The sequence below is a fragment of the Vidua chalybeata genome, chromosome 14, assembly GCF_026979565.1.
Source record: "Vidua chalybeata isolate OUT-0048 chromosome 14, bVidCha1 merged haplotype, whole genome shotgun sequence".
In the NCBI taxonomy this organism is placed as follows: Eukaryota; Metazoa; Chordata; class Aves; order Passeriformes; family Viduidae; genus Vidua; species Vidua chalybeata.
In genome coordinates, this window is record NC_071543.1 from 15,738,688 (window position 1) to 15,760,259 (window position 21,572).

General features: G+C 43.6%; 2 protein-coding genes across 7 annotated transcripts in view; both read left to right on the forward strand.

The window, feature by feature from the left end:
* Nucleotides 1-2,118: 2,118 nt before the first annotated feature.
* On the forward strand, nt 2,119-9,340 carry LOC128795386 (uncharacterized). The gene is made up of 8 exons (XM_053956114.1): nt 2,119-2,188; nt 4,412-4,517; nt 5,100-5,171; nt 5,335-5,508; nt 6,205-6,340; nt 7,298-7,386; nt 8,162-8,300; nt 8,754-9,340. The coding sequence occupies exons 1-8, from the start codon at nt 2,119-2,121 to the stop codon at nt 8,760-8,762; spliced, it is 795 nt and encodes a 264-aa protein (XP_053812089.1). The 3' UTR covers nt 8,763-9,340.
* A 1,894-nt stretch (nt 9,341-11,234) lies between these two features.
* ZNF711 (zinc finger protein 711) overlaps nt 11,235-21,572 on the forward strand; it is a 29,004-nt gene continuing 18,666 nt past the window's right edge. For all 6 annotated transcript variants that reach the window (XM_053955832.1, XM_053955829.1, XM_053955831.1 and 3 more), the window contains exons 1-3: nt 11,235-11,317; nt 16,019-16,123; nt 16,906-17,436. In XM_053955832.1, coding sequence (XP_053811807.1) covers nt 16,045-16,123; nt 16,906-17,436 — 610 coding nt within the window. In that variant the 5' untranslated portion in view covers nt 11,235-11,317; nt 16,019-16,044. The remainder of the gene's footprint in view (nt 11,318-16,018; nt 16,124-16,905; nt 17,437-21,572) is intronic.

Consider the following 21,572-nt stretch of genomic DNA (forward strand, 5'->3'; position numbering starts at 1 on the left):
AGGATTCCCAGAAGCCAAGCTCAGCTATGTGCTGATGGCAAGCTGCAGCCAAGAAAGGCTGTGACTGAAGCCACCCTAGAAGTCAGTGTGTCTTTCTTCCTGGCCCTGATGTGCTATTGTGTGGACCAGAGGCAGAGAACAACCCCAGTGAAACCCTGGACTCACTGTGGGCTGAGGCAAACACCCTTGTTCAAGGTGCAGTTACTCCTTTGTCCTTTTTTTTACAGCCATAGGAGATGGATTTTGCTGCAGCAGCTGAAAGAAATTCCATTGCTGTGACCAGGGAATAGGTGTAAACTGAGCCTGTCATGGTTTCAAGCCTTGGTAACCTTTTCTGGGCTCTATTTGTAGCAGTCCTGACACCAGTGTTTGGGGAATCCATAGGTTGAGCTTGTTTTGTGTCACTCTCAGGACCCCTGCAATGCTGCAGGAGGAGAGACTGGTCTCCACAGCCATCTTGAACCAGCTCTGAAAGACTTAAGATTAAAGATCATGAGCAGTTCCATCTCCCACCATTAATTTTGGTCAGTAACTTTGATGTACTTCTATGTCTCTCTGTGAAGAAATTAAATGAGCCTGGGTGTTGTCATAGAATGCATTACTTGGCTCTTGATTGTGCTGAGTTCCAGAAACTCAGACAATAAGAGGAGGAAATGGGTGTGCTGTGCAGTACAAAGCTCTCAGCTGTTCAGGTCTGCTGGCACTGGGTTTCTTTCTGTTACCCAAGTGGGAACTGAAAACAGAAACCTCAGCCTCTACAGCCCTTCCTGAGGCCAGGTCCAAACCCTCTGCATCAAAAAAATGCCAATGATGTAGCAAAGTCAAGAGTTTGGGGCTTGTTTTGCTACATTAAAACATCTCACCCAAGGAAAAAACTGCCCATTGCATTTCTGCATCCTTGAGCCAAATCTGACAGCCCAGGTAAAGGTGTTTGTTCATCAGCCAGGTGAGGCTCCCACTGAACAGCTGGGAGCTGGAGCCAGAGGGGAATTCCCTGTCAGCAGGAGAATGGAGCATCTGCAGGAGCTGCTTCTTCACACGTCTGCCTTACATCTGAAGAAGGATCATGCAATTTCTTTCACTGAGGTAAATATTAATTTCTTTTTTGTGGTCTGTTGTAAAGCAACCTTCTGGCAGGACTGAGAATCTCTTATCTACTGCTGTAATATTAAGTGCTGTTGGGCTTTAGCCAAAGCAGTATTCTTTCAAGAATTTGCTAGGCATTGATTTTTAGAGATCATTATTTATTCTTTGAAAAGCAAAAGTTAAAGTTTACCTTTTGTTGTTAATGTAACTGTGCTTGGCATGTTTGCATAAGCAGCCAGCTCCTGTCAAATTAGGAAATCCATGTTGGGATTTTATCAGTTATGGATTAGTTTTGAAAGCCCTGTGCTAGGAACAATGCTTGTGCTAACTTCAGCTTCAGTGCAGTTAAACACAAAATTTGGGTGTAACCTGGGTAGTGTTTGGAGTGACCACAGTGTCAGGATCTTCTTGTGCAGTGAATGTTGAGAATTTTTAAGGACTCTAAATAATAAAGAAGAAAAATGACAGGGTGTGTGCTAAGGTGTGAGTTTCTGTCATCACTCATCCTTGCCACATGGGTATTTTCTATTCTCAGAAAAATGGAAAATTAATTGACAAAACTTAATGGTAGATACATCCAATTACAGGATTCCATCCTTCCTATCACATCCATCTTTGATGGCTTCAAGACAATGACTTTGTCTTTAAATACAATGTCTGTTCCAGGAAATTGTCTGCAAATGCAGTCCAAGTTTGTTATCTGTAAAAGGTAACATAAGTCTAAAAGGAGAAGAGAGAAAGGCTCCTGACAGATACCTCAGTGTGTTGAAATTTAGGTTGTTAAATGAATACCTCACATCTGATTTCAAAAATTCGAAAGTATCAAGACTAATGAGATATTTTTATGAAACTACCTAGTTTCATAAAGGAAAATATGCTGAGTATGTTATCAGAAAGCTGTATCAGTTTTAAGTTAATTAGTAATTCTTGATAGAGAAGGATGCTGTAAAACAAGCTCAAAATCCACAATCCACAGCAGCAGAAAGGGAAGTTTATTCTGCTGCCGGCAAAGTCTGGAAGAAAAGGCCCAGGATGTCCTTTCTGAAAGTCCTGCTGTGTGTCCTGGTCCTGGCCAGCCCCTTGCTGAGTGAAGCTTCACAACGTAAGAGCTGCTGGAATTCTGCTTTGTGGCTTCTCAGAGCAGGGACGTGGCCATGTCCACTCCTCTGGGGAGTGCTGCTGGAGCACTGCAGTCCCTTGAGGGGGACTGCTGCTTGGGAATTCTCCTTAGGCTTTGGGCTGGGTTTATTAGAAATAACAGCAAAACAATGCAAATGTGAAAACCTTGGTGAGACAGCTGCTGTCCTGTGTTTGGTGTCACAGCGAAGAGGTTACAACCATATGAATTAATCACGTCTGAAACTCAGTCTTCTGCTGGGTTGGGATCATTTTGAGTCAGTCTCTGAATTTCAGAAGGGTATTTTTAAATTAGTTAAATGGTTTGTTTTTTTTTCAGTGGAGGAAAAACCACTCTGTATACGGGTTAAAAAAATAATACACTTTTTTTATAGCAAGTGTTCTTAGACTTTTTTTTTGATACTAACAGGGAGAAAATCATCAATAATTAAGGGCATGACAACCAGAATGCACTGATAGAAAAGTTATTTTAAGTGAGTAGTGAAGTAATGGAATTGTTTCTGGTTCTGTTAGACCAGTATTGGCCTGCAATTATTTTATGGGAAGATTTCCCACATATTTTATTGATATATTTATTTATTTTATCATCACTGTTCTGTACCTGGTAGCTACCAGTTACTTGTAACTGGGTATCCATCCCTAAGTCAAGAGTGGTAAACCAGCTGCAGTTATTATTTTTCTAATAACAATTTTGGTTTGTGATCTGAGGAATTTCTTAATGCTACTCTAAACTTTCATTTGCAAAAACAAGTTACCACTTGAAGGCTAACCTGTCATTTATGTAGACCCCAGTATTTTGAAGACCTCAGCAGTGAGTTCCTTTATCACATGGATTATTAGAGCATTAATAGCAAAGGGCACACACTCCCTCTCTCCCAGCAGAATCACAGCTGGTGATTTTCTGCTGCCTTAGTATTTTTTGTATCATTGCTAAAAGAATTGTAATTGTGTTACTGACCAGAGGGTAGCTAAAAACATTGCTTATCTCCCAGATGAACCATGCCAAATACTACCTGGAATTTTTCATTTTTCTGTACTTTATAGCCATAACACACGACCTGTAGTTAGGTTTTCTTGGAAAATGTTCCAGTGCTGATGCCTCTTGAGAGGAGAGCATGCAGTGTGTGTAAATGGATTGGTACAAGCCTTGGTCACTGTAGTCATTTAGATTTATCTCTGATAAGCAGCAAATGTTGGATTAGATGGTCTTGGACAGTGGAAAGGAAGGAGGCTTCCATCTCTTTTTGCAGGGCAGGCTGCTCCCAGCACAGTTCCTCTGGCTAATAATGCATCAATCAGGAGTTTGTTCTGGTGGGGAGTCTGTCTGACAGTGCCAGTGCCATTAAAGCTGCCTCAGCAGTTGCCTGCTGGGCTCAGAAGGGTCTGCTCAGAGATCTCGGCCAGTTCTGACTCTGGCTTCATTCCAAACGTGGCTCCTCTCACTGGAAGAGTTGTGCACAATTAGATTTGGCTCTGGTGGCAGTCTGGGGGCTTTCCTGAGTGTTCAGGTTGGTGCCTGGCGTTGAGTCCGAGTGCTGAGCAGGAGAGAACAGGTAGCAAAGGAGGCAGGGTGGGAGTGCCAAATGTGCTGCTGTTTGATGATGATTCAGGTGCTGAGGGAGTTCTTTTTAGCCAGCCAAATACCTGTGAAATACTGTCAACACTCAGATTCTGGAACATAATTTACAGCCCAGTGTTTACACAGCACAAGAGATAGAGGAGAACCAACATTAATGCAAACCAGATCCTTTTGTAGGCTAAGCCAAGGAATAATCCCATTGCAAAACACACAAAAAGGTTCTAATTTGGATTATAACTGGAAGGTTGGAATCTCTAATGAGTCTCATGAATTTTAGTCTTTGCCAACAAGCCAGAGATGATATATTGTGGAATTGAGACACAAGCACACTTTAAATTATGGGATAAAAACCATAACAACACAAGCCATACAATTTCCTGGCCAACTGGAAGATGGGTACACATTCAGGGTAAAGTAATTTAAGCAGGTAAATTTTCATTTCTCAAATAGCTTCAAAATTTTCAAGGGACAAGTCACTGGAAAGTAAGATTTAGTATCATCTACAGAATACATATGAAGCATAAATTTCTGGTGTAATTAGCAACACAGCCCACTGACAGTATGTTACTGTATAATTGCATTAAATCCTTATTCTGTTTTAATTCACAGCCAACTGCAATGGAGTTGTGGACTTTGAGGCCTGTCTGGGTAATACAGATGAGTTCTGTCCTGAAAATATTCCTTGTCAGTGTAAAGATGGAGAACCTTTTTGCAGGTAGTATGTGGGCTTGGTTTGTTTGTTTAAGTATACACCATGTCACTGTCAAATATAGTCTAAATTATGAATTAAATTTAGATCCTCCAAAGTGATCCATGAAAATAAATGCTGATCTTCATTCACAAGCTGCATAAGCTTATAGCTCTGGTAAAAAGAATCAAATCTGGGATTTGGGCATAGCGTTTTCTTTTTAAATATATGTGTGGGCCATGTCATTCCTAATGTAGGCAATCACTGTAATCCTCAATTTTTACAGGCTCCCTGTTCTCTCAACTATTTTACTTTAGAACTGAATTAACTGTGTATTTGCAAGTTCATTTTTTTTCCTCAGGTTGATCAAATTTTCTTCTGAGTTAAAAAAAAATAGATACCTTAATGTTCTGTTCTCCATTACATAGTTGGGTTTTTTTTTTCCTTTTAAAAAATCTATATCATAATGACAGCCAGAAATGTGAGGTTTCACTTCCACTCAGCAGCTTTGCCATGCTGACAGCAGACAAAGAGACCTTTGACCTGAGCCAGGCCATGACTTGGGTACTGCACCCTGTTCCCATCAAAGCTTCTTATCTTGGACTCCAGAAATGCCAGCTGGGACTTGGTTACTCAGAGCCTGGCAAAGTACCTTTGCATCAAATCTGGAAACAGATGGGTGTAAGTAAGATAAAAAACACCTTTAAACAAAAAAAATAGTGACTCTCTTGGCCCCTGCAGTGTTAAATAATAAATCATTATATAGCAAAATATTATACTTTTTTGGTATGGCTTACTTTTGAATTAAAATGCTGTTGCTAAAAGTGAATGTTTTTATTTGCAGATGTGATTACTACAGAACGGGCTGGAAGGAGTACTGGTACACGGGCCCCAAATGTAACCACCTTTGGAACACTCTGGATTTCATTTTAGTGGCTACTCTTCCTGCAGTGGCACTGGTTATCGCAGTGGTTGTAATATTTTCTGCTGTCTACTGCTTGAAAATGAAAAAAGCTGCGTAAGTGCACTTAGAAGGAGTTTTGTACTCAAAATGGAAGTACAGCAAAAGGAGTCTGGTATTCTGGTTAATTTTTAACCTCCGGATGTTTAAAAGCACAGGGTTGCCATACTGCAAAAATAGTATTTATACAATTTAAAAGTAACTCAAAGCATCTTACCTGAGCGCTCAGCACTTACTCAGCATTTTACCACCTCACTCTCAGACATTGCTTTTCTTTAGGGCTCACCAGGCAAGCTTTAAAGATTGATAAGTACATTTACTACTTAAATCCAACACTAGCAAATGTGTGTTTCTGATTTATTTGCTCTTAGGGATTTTTTTCCACAGGTCTAAAAAAAAGAGTAAGACTGATAACCATTGACAAGAGGCTTGGTGTTTAAACACGATTCCTCCCACTCTTGGGTCTCAGATATTGGCAATTTGAGCTTTTTGCTTTCAACACTTTTTCCCAGTGACACCTCTCCCAAGTACACAGACAATATGGGTTTTTTCTTCTGTCACTGAGCCCCAGAAGTGTGTCACTGGCACTTGCTCTGACACAGGAAAGCTGTAATAATACCCAGCTCTTGTACAGCCATTGCCACAGGACATCTAAAGCTCTGACATGGCTGTTGAACCAATCTGCAGCACCAAAAACATCTGTCAAGACCCTCACCATTGCTAATGCTCTGAATTCCCATTGTTCCCCCCTAGGAAGCAGCAAAGGCCTCCAGAAATTCCCATTGTGCCCCCCAGGAAGCAGCCAAAGCCTCCATACAGTGGAGCACAGCAGAACCCTGCATTCAGCACTGACACAGCTGCCAGCCCGGGGCACTGTCAGCCAGCCGGGGTAAGAGGTGGCACAGGAGGGCACAGCACAGCCCCCAGGCCTCAGTGACTCAGCACAAGGCAATGGGGATAGCAAAAAAAAAAGGGAATTTGAGTTTAAAGTCTCCTAGCATTTGATTTCCAAGATCAGCTGAATGCATGTGAGAAGGTGAAATTGTCATCGAGGATTAAGTGAAACTAATTTGCATAGGAGAAAACAATGAACTAGGGATTATTTTTACAGGATGTTCAAACAACTATTTCCATTTTTGGCCAGTTAGAAGACCAGCTTTAAAAAGAGATTTTAAACTCTTTAAAAAGAGTTTAAAAAAACTGCTGTGTTGGTTTTCTCCATATGCAAGATGTAGTAGAGATCATGGCTTGAACTAGTGGGTGTCAAGAGAAAAGAGGGATAAATACCATTAAAAATCAATATAAAATACAAAGAATCACTGAAAGGGGATATTTGTGTGTGTGTGTGTATGTCCATTATTTCATACTTCAAGGGATTATTTTACATATTAAGGAGCACACAGTGTATGAGAAGGAGACATTGAATACTGTCTGAGAAAAGGAAGAAAATAATCTAGTCTGCTACATTATTTTCTGCTAAATCCATCTGTAGAGTATCAATAGCTTGGCAATGCAGCAGTCTGAGCCTGCCTTTACCAGGAGATGGTGCTGTTCAATTTTTAACTAATTCAGAATTTAGTCCTGCTGATGCTGTTGTCCCCAAGGTGTGAATCAGACCCAATCCTGCAGTTTGGTAGGAAAGAAAACCCTTTGTAAAAGGAATCTTTTTGGGTTGGGGCTGCAGGAATTAGGGCTTTCTCACACCCCAGACTGAGTTGTAGCCTAGACATTGTATTTTGTAAGTGAAAAACTGTTTTATACCTTCTAACATTCTGTACCTGGAGAGCTGCTTATTCTAATTTGTTGTTATTTTGCTCTGTGTAACCACCTGATCCCCTACACACAGGATGCCTGGGTTGGACAAATTCCAAAAGCTGTGCTGAAAAGGGAAGATTTTAATGATGCCTCAATCCCAAATCAAAGGCAGAATTACAGGTATACTGCTATTTTTTGTCTTTTGTGTTCATTCTCACTTTATACCCTGGTTTGGAGACTCAGAATGACTTTGCAGCTTTGCCAGTGGCACAGCAAGCAACAAAGGTCCAGTAAATGGCAAAGCTTTTGACTGGATTATTCACATACAAATCCTAAAATACTGCTTTATCCAGAGGCTTCTCTGGTTTTCCTCTAATCCCAGAGGCATTGATTTCATTACTGTTTAGAATCACAGTTCCCTGCTTGTGCTTCCTCACTTGAATCCCCCTCAGCACCAACTGCTGCAGCTTTTACTGCAACTTCTGCAGAGAACTTGTTTGCCAGGGTGCAGCTCAGTGAGAGCACAACAGTCTCCTCACACGTAGCAGGGTTCTGCTGCAGAGACAGGCTGGAGCTTGCTGATGTTTTAGTCCCTCAAGGAGGGCTGGTGTTTTCAATATAAATGTTGAAAATGTTGACGGTATGGCTATGGTGAATTTAAGCCATTTTGAAAATAATTGTAGGAATATAGAAAAATAGGTGCTGTGGCATTGTTTCTTGTGAAAAGAAAATAAAAGCTTAAAGAGAAAGCTGTTTCCATAAATTCAGTCTTCTCTGTTTGCAGGATGAGGGTTTGACAGTAAAATGAACTTAAAATACCTTTTAGATGTTACTGCCTCAGTGCCGTGCATGCAGTAGTGAGCTTTCATATTTTTATATATCAATTTAAACTAATCCTTTGTGCAATTTTTCAGTTTATTATAAGGTTTTAATAACCTTTTTCTCTTTTGCATAGTCCCGTGTATGCTCAGCCTCTAAGGGCAGCAGATCCAGCATCAGATTATTTCCCTCAGTCCCGAGCCCAGGGGGATGAGTTTGACTATCCCAGGAAGGGTTTGCCTTATCCAGTTTATCCAGAGGCAAGACAGTACCAGGTACGTATCAATCACATCCCTCTGCATATTAATGACATACTCTGCATATTAATGACATACTCTGCATATTAATTATACCATCCATCCTGGTACTGAATACAAATCATCACTAAATTGATAGTGTTTGTCACTAAGTAAAGATGTGAGCTAACTGAAAGCCTACAGCCACCTTTCACTGTGCAGGTGTTTTGTTCAGGAATGTTACAGATCCTGCTGAAATGTTTTTAAATATTTCCAAAGCTGTTTCAGTTTGTGTGCACACAGTGGTAATGCTTCCAGTTATTTGCATGAAAATCATCTTCCAAAGCTCTTGGTGAGTGAACACTCAGAAGCAGCACATACTAAGAAAAAAAATATATAAAAATGTAGTTTGATTAGATACAGATTATTTTAATAGCAAGCATACTGGGGAGTGTGTGTCATGCTACTGATTTAATTCTAATCTCTTTACAGAGATACTAAGAACAAGTGCTTCCTATATCAGAAATATCTTGGAATGCTGCGTGATCACTGAACAATCCAGGTGCTGAGAGAGCAGTGAGACCCTGGTGGGACACAGAGGAAATTGCCATCCTTATTAGAGAGCACTAAGTTATTGCAAAGAGAAAGTATAGAGGATAATTGTGAAAGAAAACCTGGTGAATCCCTGATACTGCAGCACACAAGGGTCTGGCCCTGGCAGTGTGGTACAAACACAGCCAAGGACTTGGCCTCTCTCTGTCCCAAGATTTACCAAATATCTACAGACCCATTCCCTTGTCCCTTGTCTTTTTTCCTTTATCTTCCTTCTGTGTTGATCCCAACAGCTGGAATGGTTTGCCTTTAAAACTGCCCTGGCTTGCTTTGTAACTTTTTTGTAAATGAGGAAAATAAATGAAGCTATGGAAGATTGAGTGCCTTGCCACTAAGTAACAATTAAAAGAGACTGAATACTGGGATTTATTTCCCATTTTCCAAAAAGTCTGAAGCACATTATATTGCGATTTCTGTTAAATCATTTTCCTCAGTATTAGGTAATATGTGAAACTATATGACAAAACCAGAATCTTAAGGATTTTAGAAAGGATTTCTTGGTCTTTGGTTTTCCCTCAATGTAACAAAAATGCAAAGTGGGCAAATTTCACTGGGTTTACTTCTACTGCTGCAAATTCTGTCAGAAACAAAAGAAGTGAGTCTGGTTCCCTCTCTTATCTTCAGAAACACACAGAAACGCTGTTAGCACATCTGTTTAGAGCCCAGACTGTCAGTTTAAACCATTCTGACCTCCGGAATTCAGATCCAAAGATGTCAGAGAATTGTGTCCGTGAATCGCTGTTTTCTGCCATTTCTCAGCCTCGGTGGTGCTACAATCTGACAAACTGTGGTGGTTCTTGACCTCAATCCAGCTCTGTTGTACCGACCTCAGAGCGACCACAGAATTTGAGCGTTCAATTTGATATTCCACCTCTGCTCCCAAAAGGAGTAGGAGGAACAGATAAGGCAGTGCTGTCAATACCCGTGGTGCTGGCAAGAGCAGAGCTGGCTAAACGGAGTCTCTCTCGCCATTTCCCCCAGTGTTCAGTTTTGTCATTACATTTTCCAGGTATTTTCCAGGTATTTTCCAGGTATTTTCCCTTTCATTCCTTCATTGCATTGGGCAGTTTGAAATTATTTTGTCACAAGAATGTCTGTCTCTTGCTAGAGCTGGACAAAATGACTGGTATGTCTTTCCTTCTGATTTGGTGTGTGCTGTGTTATGGGGCTTTACTCTTTAAAATAAAAAAAAATGAGAGGAAGGTCAAATGTAAGTCTCCAAGTTCTCTGCTAAGGACATGAAAGTCCAGGAGGATGAATCTCTTGAGAATTATAGAAGCTCCATGTCTCTCTTGTCCTGAGGAGCCCAGAACTGGACACAGCACTCCAGCTGTGGTCAGTAGGGTCCCCTGGGGACGCCCATCTCAGGATGTCCACCTTGGGTCAGCCACCCTGTGTTGGCCCAACTCCCAGAGCCCAGGTGGCTCTGCCCTCTGAACCCCCAGGCAGAGGCACCCCTGCACTCCCTCAGGGAGCTCTGAGCAATCCCCTCTCAGCATCTCAGGGCTTTGGGTCACATTTCCCAGGAATGCACCTCTGCCTTTACACTTGGAAACAACAGCTCCGGCTTTGGATTCCTCTAAGGAATAGAAGACATGGAAAAGGCACCAAGCATTGCCCAAGTCCACCTTTGCTCAGATTTGTACAGCAGGCTCTCGATCTTGTGACAAAGAGTAATGCAAAGTGTCCCGAAGAAGTTGCTATGCTTGTTATAAGAAGGTTCATGTCTGTATCCTAACTAGTTTTGTATAATAAAAAACTGGTTCAACTTTGTCTTTATTTGTCACGTTTAACCAGGTAAGTCGGGTTTTCACGCTGATAAGAGACCCACAGAACTGAAACTGTTGCCCGAGCTATTTAAATGTTGAGTGTTTTATTCACTGCCCTCACGGGGACGGGGGAACTCCCCTCATTGACCCTCAAGGTGCCCCGGACGGGAGCGGGGTTCCTCCGCGGTCCCCTGGGCAGGAGCGGAGATTCCACTGCGGTGCCCTGGGCGGGAGCGGGGTCCCCCCGCGGTCCCCTCACCGTGCCCCGGGAGGGAGCGGAGGTTCCCCCGCGGTGCCCTGGGCGGGAGCGGGGTCCCCCCGCGGTCCCCTGACGGTGCCCTGGGCAGGAGCGGAGGTTCCCCCGCGGTGCCCGGGACGGGAGCGGGGTCCCCTGACGGTGCCCTGGACAGGAGCGGAGGTTCCCCCGCGCTGCCCGGGGCGGCAGCGGGGTCCCCCCGCGGTCCCCTGGCGGTGCCGGGGGCGCGGGGGGGTCTGAGGGGGCGGCGGCGGCTGCGCCTGCTCGGCGCGCGGGGGCGCGCGTGACGTGCGGGGGGAGCGGAGCGGGGCCGCGCGCGCTCGCGGCCGCCGCCCGGCCCAGGCTGCGGGCGGAGCGGGCCCAGGCCCGGCCCGGCCCCGGCGCGTCCCGCGGGCCCGGCGCACCCCGGGCCTGCACAGGTGAGCCGGGGCACGGGCACGGGCACGGTGGAGCCGCGCAGGCCGCGCTCCGGCACCGCCGCCGCGGTCGCTGCGGGCCGCGGCCGCCTCTGGGCGGGCGGGCAGGGGAGCCCCGGCCGGGCCCGCCGGTACCGCGCCGGGCGGGTGGTGCGGGCGGGCCCGGCGGTGGAGGGGCCGCGCGGGCGGGCAGAAAATGGCGGAACACAAGATGTCGGCCGGGCCGGCGGGGCGGGGAGGCCGCGGCTCAGGGCCGCGGGACGGCGTTATCCCGGCCGGGACCGCGTTATTCCCGCCGGGACGGCGTTGTCCCGGCGCTGTCCCCGCCTGTCGGCCCGCAGCGCCGCGGGACACCCGCTCCTTTGTCCCCGCGCTCCCTTCGCCGCCTCCCCCCGCCCCGGCGGCACCGCGGGCGCGCCCGCGCCGGGCACGCGCGGGAGGGAGGGAGGGAAGGAGGGAGGGAAGCGCCGGGATGCGCCGGGAGCCGCCGGGATGCGCCGGGGGCCGCTGGCGCCAGCGGGCACCGGCAGCCCCGGCCCTTGGGCACCGCCGGCCGGCTGTGCCCGTGATTTTTACTCCGGGAAGTTTTATGTGTGCAACGCGTAGATGTAATTTTTTTTTTTTCTATTTTATCCTCTATTATTTTGTATTAAGAGCCTTTAGCGCGTTTCAGGCAGCGAGACAAAATCTCCTTCGCTGGTTTTGTCTGTGGCGTTTTAAATGGATTTAGAGTGTAAGTTGTCGTGTTGCTTTCTAGGTGGACACAATAAAGGACTTTAAAATGGATATGCTGGTTTTTCATACCCAGTCTGTTCTCTGCCAAGGGTCTGTGCTAACCTGCACGTTATTTTATTAATTGGGGTTTTCTAATTAAGATTTCTGCACAAGCAGGACGTTTCTCATTGCGTTTCTGTCAGTTGCTGCATTAAAATTAGGGGCGGAAAAAAATGAAAACCGTGTTAACAGGCGAGGATAATTTTTTGTTCCTCAGCTTGAATATTAAGAAATTAAATGGTTACACAGCATCTGCTTCCTATTTTTCAACGGCATAGAAGTTTATTTATTGTTCCATTGCTCCATGTGTGAACCTGGTCCTTTTGGTTTAATGCAAATCTCATATGCAGCTTGTGAATAACCAAAACACCAGCAGTACATGATGTTGTGTTTTCCTTTGGAGCATGTAAACAAGGTATAGATTCTTTAGAAGAAATCCACTATTTTAAAGGAGAGATTAAGGGCTGACCATGCAATTAGGCTTCATGTGAAAATACAGCACCCGAACCTACTGTGAATAGAGGTGTGTATTAAGTGGGGAGATGCTTAACGTTTGCAGGACCACACAAAATGCATTCCTAAAGCTGCATAAATAAAGAGCTTGTATTTCAGCCGTAATTGGCATTCCGTAGAAATGTTGTTTTTATTACACACATTTGAAATATGGCAACAATGCCTGGAAGTGAGCACCGGGATTGGGAGTTTCCCTGTCCCCCTGGGAACACCAGTGACACCCTGGTTTTCCTGGGAAGGGTAGAAGTGCTGAAGCATTGGTTGTTATCCCTCCTCCTTAAAATGCTTTGCTGGATATCTTTGCATTTGGAGTGTTTTCTTAATCTCTCTCTAATACGAAAATATTCCTGGCTATTTTGTGATACTTTCTTTAGGAAGAGTAAGCTAAGAACAGATCAATGTGTATCCCAAGAATTTCCACCATGTTTTCATTTGAGTGTTGCTGTTAGGTGTCCTTAGGTCATTCCAAGCTACCAGCCATTAGCCTTGATTTTAAAATTGCCATTTGCAGAAGTAATTTACAGTTGCAGTCAGAGAGGTCAGATATCCCATCTTCTACTCTAAAATTCATTGCTTGTCTCAGCTGAGTCCCATCTAAGGAAGAGCTTTGGCATAAAGAGCTGAAATAGATGGAAATGAACCTCAGGCTCATTAGAAAGAGAACTCTTATTTTTCAGAAAAGCAAAAGCATTCCAGATACAGACATATTTTAAAAATTTAGCCTTGAGACATTGCTTTGGGAGTCCCAGTGTAGGCTGCATGAAATACTTCATTTTGGGATATGATGACAATATGCTGTTTCCTGAGCCAAGATAGCATGCTGTAATTAAAAAAAAATTAATGGAATATTATAAAGTAAATATTTTATTGGCTGATGTTAAAAACATTTTCACTGTCTTTAAATAGCCAGAAGAGAAGGGGAATTGAGAGAAAAAACTTGAGCAGTTACAAGTTAGAGGAAGAGAGGAATGGATAAGTTTGGGATCATGACAGGGTGTGGAATTGTGGCTCTGTGCCTGATTTCTCCCTTTCCAAAGCCATGATTGGATGTGTGTGTGGTGGTGTGGGTGTGTTACACAGTGTACTACAGGAGGAAGCTGAGAAGAGCCACAGTTAATCACTGCGCTGCATTTTTTTGTTGTTCCCAATAACAAGATTTGCCTGTGATGTGACATGTGGAACTGCATCATCTGCACTGCTGCAACCTGTGAGCAGAACCACCCGGACTGGGGGCAGCCCCGGGCCTCACCCAGGGTTAATTCAGTCTTCCTGCAGTAGCAGGAAGGGCTTTTCCAGCTGGCATTGCATTCCTTTAAGATCCCAAAGTTGATATAAAAAATAAATTTGTGATTGTGTGGTTGGTTCAAGTCTGTCCTTTGTCTGCAGTGAGAGTTTACAAGAACATTCTTCATAGGGTTGGTACAGCTTCAGCAGGGTTGTTGCCTGGGTGTCATCATCCATCTCTGATTTCAGGGGAAGTTTAAGGGATTGCTAGTGCCATCCCATAACTTTGGTTCTTTTCCTAGTCACGTTAAGTACAGGAAACTACTCTTTTAATGATAATTTGCTTTTCCTGCAGAAATTTAAATTCAAATTATAGTCCTACTTTGTATTATTTTTTTCTATGTGCCACAATACATAATATAGTTGTGCATCTAATTATTTAATCTGAAAATAAGTTGCTTATTGAGAAGGAAAAAAAAGTCTAGCATATTCTTCTTGTAATCTCAGATTGATATAAATTAAATATATAAATTTATTTAAAATATATATTGTTATAAATTAAGATAATTTTTCATATCAATTTCCTCTGAAAAAAGGATTCTCTGAATGTAAAGGCTGTAGTCAGGAAATGTTAGATATTGCCTTAATTCTGAAATAGTTAAATGAGCTATTTATGCTATTTATTTAATAGAATGAGCTATTTATTTAATAGAATGCCCTAGAGCTGCATTCTGTTTTGGACTAGCAAGGATTCCTTAGCTACAGGGAGAATTTTGGATGGCTGTGGTAATTTGGGAGTAATGGAGCATTGCATTGAGGTTCTGGAGCTGCTCTGTGATCCTTACAATGCTGAAAAAATTTGATTTTGGAGTGGAATTTAATTAGTTAAATCCTTGCCAACTTTCCTCATGGATAATGTTTGACTTTTTTTGTATTCTTGAATTCAGACCTCCTTGGGGTGGATCGGTGGCTTTTCCTTGCGATTGCCGTCGTTGGGCACCTTTGCTGGAGGAGCTCAGGAGTTGTGGGAGGTCCTGGCTCTGCCTGGGCCCGCTGACTCTGCCTTGGAGATCTCAGATTTTGGGCACTTGTTCCGACAGCCTGGCTTGACCTTGGCTGTGTTGGCTCTTGAGGGAGAACTCACTGCAGTGGGGTTCTCAAGTGTGTTCTACCTCACAGTAATTGGAGTTTCCGTTATAGTTTGGATTTAGATGATAGGATTTAACAAATTCTTATGGTGGGCCACTAGTCATTTCTTTAATGAGATCTAGGAGAGCAAAACCAAGGTTGGTGCTACAAGGGGAAAGCAGCATGCTTTGCAGACTTACCTTGAAAGATTTGTACTCCCTGCTCCTCTCTGCCCCACTCAGGTCACAGAGTTCTGAGTTCTGACTGCATTCACCTCCCACAACTCTGAAACTTCTTATTTGCTCTGGGATTCTGTCACTTCTTCTGATTCTTGGATACGAGAGAGCAGAAAATTACAAGGTTTTAGTCTTGTGCAACAGAGATGTTTTTAGGCTTGAGATTTTTCACCTGTGAAAGCCTTGAGCTCTTTCTGATCCTGTGGGGGATTCTGTTGGGTCACTTTGCACTGAGAACTTGCGTAACGTCCTTTGAGTTGCAGCAAACTGCAAAATAATTCAAAATGCCCACACTTCAGTGCTTGGTAGCAATGCTGGAATGCTGATGTTGCCCTTCTCTCTTGTGTTTTACGGGAACACTGTCAAATGACAGATGCTTTCTCCTGCTCTGGGAGTGACTTTGTGTAGCTGTACCTTGTCAAAGAGATCTGGCATCCCCAGTTCAATTTACACATTAAAATTGGTTTTGAAGTGTCTCATATATCCAAATTTTGAAAGAATTGGAAAAATTGATACTCCCAGTAAAATTCTCCACTTTCTTCATTGTAGCTCCACACATCCAGAATCACCAGCCTTGATAATTAGTTAATGAGTCTGTAGGCAGGCAGAGCAGAGGCTGCTTTGTGCACAATTGCTAATATTTATTATGCTAAGGGCAAAAAATACAAACTAAAATAGTAAAGTGAATTGTGTGCAGCGTTGCTTATGGTTTTCTTGAATTTTTGGGTAACTACTTCTCTTTGTTTGTCAATGTAACACATTGATCCAGTAAAGCTGATCAACACAAGAACACTGTTAAACATAAATTCTTGTTTTTATTTTTTTGCAGTTGTTTGTGAATGAATTTGGCTGAATATGGATCCAGGTGGCGGAAGTCTTGGATTGCAAACACAGGAATCCAAAATGCCTCACACTATGATCATGCAAGATTTTGGTAAACATTTTAACTATTAAAAATAATGAGTAAAATCCAGGACATGATTGTCTCAGGTATTGGGAAGGACCATGTCTATACCAAGATGTTTGCATTTGAATTACAACACTGAATAATGTTAATTATTTTTAAAAAATTTTGATAAGAACCATTTTATTGAGTGTTTTCAGAATTAAAACTGCTGTTTGTGTGTTAAAATAGTTCACTGTGCATTTTATGTTATGTCTAGAAAAGTAGTCTGCAAATATGACTGGCCAGTCCAGTCTGGTAATGAAAACCAGGTTTCTACCTCCAGCCATTCCTTGTGATGCGGCAAGTTGTTGGAAATTTTACTGTAAATATTGCATAATTTATTTTTAACAAGGCCCTTGCTGTCCAAAGGATGAGTCCTTTTATTGTAACAGCAATTAAAAAATGGTTTGTTACCACACTTCCAGTGTCACGCAAGAATTCTGTGAAGGTTCACATTGCTGCTGCAAGGAAGTGTTTTCTAACTGGGAATTAAAAAAACAGAGACTGAACTGTAAAGTGACTTTTAGTTTTTAACAGATCCTAAGTTTGGGACAAACTCCACATTATGTCTTGGTTTGTTTATCTTAGCTTGTGCAGAGCAGGCTGCTTTGGACAGTGCTTATCGGGTGAAATGCAAAATGTGGCTGTGGAGAAGTACAGATTTTTCCATCTGTGTTTAACTTGCCTATGTGATAACTCCATTCCTTAGATAAACCATTGCTGGTGCAATAACTGTAACATTTTTCTCCTGGTTCATGGTTGTTCCCTAGTGGCTGGAATGGCTGGCACTGCTCACATCGATGGAGACCACATCGTTGTGTCAGTGCCTGAAGCTGTCCTGGTTTCTGACGTGGTCACGGATGATGGGATAACCCTCGATCATGGCTTGGCAGCTGAGGTGGTCCAGGGGCCCGACATCATCACGGAAACGGACGTTGTCACCGAGGGCGTCATCGTTCCCGACTCCGTGTTGGAGGCCGATGTTGCCATTGAGGAGGCTTTGGACACCAGCGACCACGTTCTGACTTCTGACCTGATCACAGAAACCGTGCGAGTTCCCGACCAGGTGTTTGTGGCAGACCTTGTCACGGGCCCCGAGGGACACTTGGAGCACGTGGTGCAGGACTCCGTGGCCGGGGCCGACTCGCCCACCATGGTGTCGGAAGAGGTGCTGGTGACCAACTCGGATTCGGAGGCTGTCATCCAGGCAGCTGGGACTGTCCCTGGCTCCACGGTCACCATCAAAACCGAGGACGACGACGACGGCAAGAGCACGTCTGAAGACTACCTGATGATATCTTGTAAGTCCACAGAGGTAGATGGAAGCAGGAGGGAGCTGAGCTGGAAGTGCTCTGGTGGGGAGAAGTTCCTGTAACTGGACTCTTGGAACGCTCAGGGGATAGGCTGGTGCCCACTTAATTCCTGGTGTCTGGATTTGGGGGTTTTGATGGAAAATCACTGATACAACAAGAAAGAGAAGGACATTGATGCTGCTGAGTGAGTGGGTGTGTATGTTTGTGTTTCTGAAACTAGATATTCCAGGAAATTTCAGAAAAACACCTTGGAAAGTTAAACACTCAATTTATTTTGAATATACAATTTTTTTCTAAAAAGCACCACAGGTATATTACAATGCTATGTAGATTAATGTAAAAATAACATATTGGGATTAATCAGGAGAATCCACTAAGAAATAGGTTTTTTAAGATCTCTAACTCAAAGTTTTCTCAATATGTCCACAAAATGTGTTTTTTTTTAGTGTATTAAAAATTACAATAGGTATTTCATCGTCTGTTGTGCTGTTCTGGGCTGAACTTGGAAATAAGGGGTTGTGTTTATTAATTAATGAATTGGCTCATTAATACATTCCAGTTCCTACACAGCATCCAACTCCATATGATCCTGTTGACAGTAGCTGAGGTTGGCCGCTGAAAGAACCTTGGGTACTTTGTGTTTCTTCTGTGCTGACATTATACCCAAGGTACCAGTTGTTGCTGCTACACAAATTTGATTTATAATCTTTGAAATATAATCCAAGTAATTATTTTTTTTTAATTCTTCAAATCACTTATTGAAACGTTGAGCAGGTCAAAACAGATTTTATTTAGTCAGAAGCAATATGTTAAAAAAAGTCAATGCCAAGTGTGTCAAAGTGTCAGTCTGTTCACAACAAGCTGCATTTATTAAAAATTTCAGGACAGAGGACACCACTGATCTGTGATTATAAAGATTTCCCTCTCTTATAGCATTTATGTCCCTTATGCAAAATACATTTGTTTTCATTCAGTACAGGATGAATCAGCAATAATTTTTAAAGCTTTCCATCATTACTGTGTCACTAACAGAAGTCAAAAAGAGGGTTTTTTGAAAAAGGAGCTTCAAAAATGAGTCTATAAAGCAAATTAGACCTGCAACAAAGAAAACCTTGTGTGTTTTTGTAATGAAAGGAACACCATTTTTACAGCTGGTTGTTTCACTGAACAAATTCCTCCTTTCTGACAGAGTACTTAGGATGAATTTATTCTGTAACTGGCTATTTCCCTTGTCATTATAAGTACAGTCATCTTTGGGACTCTTTCTGAGAGAGATGAGTGTGATGGATGCTGATGATCCTGCACTTAGGCCAGAACATCTGAAGCTTTCAGTTATCTGATGGCCCCACGAGTGTCTGACACATTCATGGTTTTGTCAGGTGTCCTCAAGCTTGGATTTCACAATGTTTCAAAGCCATTTGAGACCTAGTTTTCAGCAAATTAAATTTTTATATATATATATATAACAGTGATATGCCTGAATAGTCACAGTTGGAAGCTACATTATTCAGTTAGGAGTTCAAGTAATCATTTATGTAAATCAAAGCAGTCATAGAATCATTTAGGATGGGAAAGAGCTGTAAGATTATTGAGTTTAATTGTTCTCCCAGCACTGCCAAGGCCACCACTCACCATGTCCCCAAGTGCCACATCCACATGGCTTTTAAATCCCTCCAGGGATGGGGACTCCACCACTGCCCTGGGCAGCTGTGCCAGGGCTGCACAGCCCTTCCCCTGAAGGAATTTTTCCCAGTATCCACCCTGAGCCTGCCCTGGCCCAGCCTGAGGCCGTTCCCTCTCCTCCTGTCCCTGTTCCTGGGAGCAGAGCCCGACCCCCCGGGCTGTCCCCTCCTGTCAGGAGCTGCAGAGCCACAAGGTCCCCCCTGAGCCTCCTTTTCTCCAGGCTGAGCCCCTTCCCAGCTCCCTCAGCCCCTTCCCAGCTCCGTTCCCTTCCCTGGACTCGCTCCAGTCCCTCTCTGTCCCTCTGGTCATGAGGGTCCCCGAGCTGCCCCCAGCACTGGAGGTGCCCCAGCAGTGCCAGCACAGGGGACAGCACTGCCCTGGTCCCTGGACACCATTCCTGACCCAAGCCAGTGCCACTGGCCTCTTGCCCACCTGGGCACCTCTGGGTTATGTCCTGCCACTGTCAGCAGCACCCCCAGGGCCTTTCCCAGCTTCCCAGCCCTTCTGCCCCAGCCTGGAGCTTTCCATGGGGTTGTTGTGACCCCAGGGCAGGATGTGACACCTGTGAGCCCCCACAAATGGCCTCAGCCCAGGATCCAGCCTGTCCAGGCTCCCCTGCAGAGATTCCCACCTCCAGATCAGCACTTCCCCAGCTCAGTGTCACCTGCAAAGCTGATCCCCTCATCTGGATCACTGATGAAGGTCTTTGAGCTCTGTTGTGTTCCTAAGTTGAACTTGTGTTGTGCAGGGGATGCCAGCCTGACCCCACAAAGTGTCTGCTGTTGTGTTCTTGTCAGTGGTAATGAATCGTTCTTATGCAGTTTTTATTTTTTTTTTATTTTTCAGATATTAGCCTTGAATTTGTTTTGTTTATGGAGATAACATGTTGTGTAGAATAGATAAAGGCCTCAATTTATCAAGCAGGTCAAAACTTTTTATTTACTTAAATCTATTCAATTGTCAAATGCTGTCAATATTGTAGAAAGTGAATTTTATAGTATTTCAGTTGGGGTGTATATACAGGACTGTTGAACTGTTTTTATAATGTAAATCACACCAGTGATACTTCTAAAGAATTTCAAAATACTTAGTTGTCTTTTAATGAAATTTAGCATCTAAAAAGGGAAGACTGCATAAAATGCCAGATATGCCCTTAGGGAGTACCATGAGTTGTTCTGCTGAACACATGTGGGAACTACCAAAATATGGTATTTTAGGGTATGGAACTGACTGTGGAGTTTTAATTTCCCTGCTGCTTGTTAGGAGTTACAGCTTAAATGACAGAACCATAGAATAGCTTGGGTTGGAAGGGACTTTACTGAAAGGTGATTTTTCACCATTTGGAGGTGACATTCCCATGTAGATACTTTATACACTTCTGGTAATTACATATTCAGTGTAAGTACCATATGGACAATATTAAGTTTGTCTTGATAGTTATTTGACTATTTCTGTATGATTTTGTGATTGGAAAGTTTCATTGGAAGATTATCGCCACTCTGCAGATAAATTCAGCTTTTTCAAACCAGCTTTATAAGCATAGGACTTTAAAAATCTATTTTTGATACGTTCACAACACGAATACCACGGGGTGTTCACGATTCTTTGCTTTAAGCCATCCAAACACCTCAATAAAAAGGAATTGAATCCCAAATGCTGTGGTGGGCCCCTGACCCCAGCCCTTGTCAGAGTGAGATGGAGCTGGTGAGCAGCACATCCTGTGCTGCAGGGGCAGTGGGCAGTGGAGCTGAAGCCTCCCCTCTTTTGTTTTTCAGGTTTGCGATATTCAGACCCACAGCGGGTTGCCAGCCCCCGCTCCGCGTGCCGGCCCCATGCACTATTCTGGTGACCTCAAAGCCACCACTGACCCACACTGGAGCTGGCCCGGGGGTAAGGTACTGTGCCACCAACACCTCCTTTATAGTGTCTTACACTGTTGCCTCATTTGCTAAACATTTTAGGATTCCTACTCCTCTATTTGAACCTATGGGACTTAAGTAGATCAGACATTAGAAAAACCTGGAGAATTGTCAAAGCCTTGTGGGACTTACCTTGCCCTCGTGTTGCTCCTCTGGTGGCTGTGGCATCACCAGCATAGTGCATGTGAGGCATCACATGGATTGGGAGCTGGCAATCCACGGTGAATCTGGACATCACACACCTGAAAACAGCCAAGCCAGGTAAGTCTAACACTGGGAGTGTGCTGAGTTTTCCTTTAAAGTTTGTTCACTCAGGAGGATTCAGCATCTATTTATGGAGGTTCTCCGTTGTGTTTTTGCACTTTATTTTAAGGGATCAGATAATAACATGTAGTGCTTCTGGTGGGTGAGTCAGAGCTGGAAGACACTTTGATATTCCATTGACAGAAAGGAAGCAAGCGTTCCCTGTTCCCTGAGCTATCCCTGGGAAAAGCAGCAGAGAATTTAGCACTGATGGGTTAC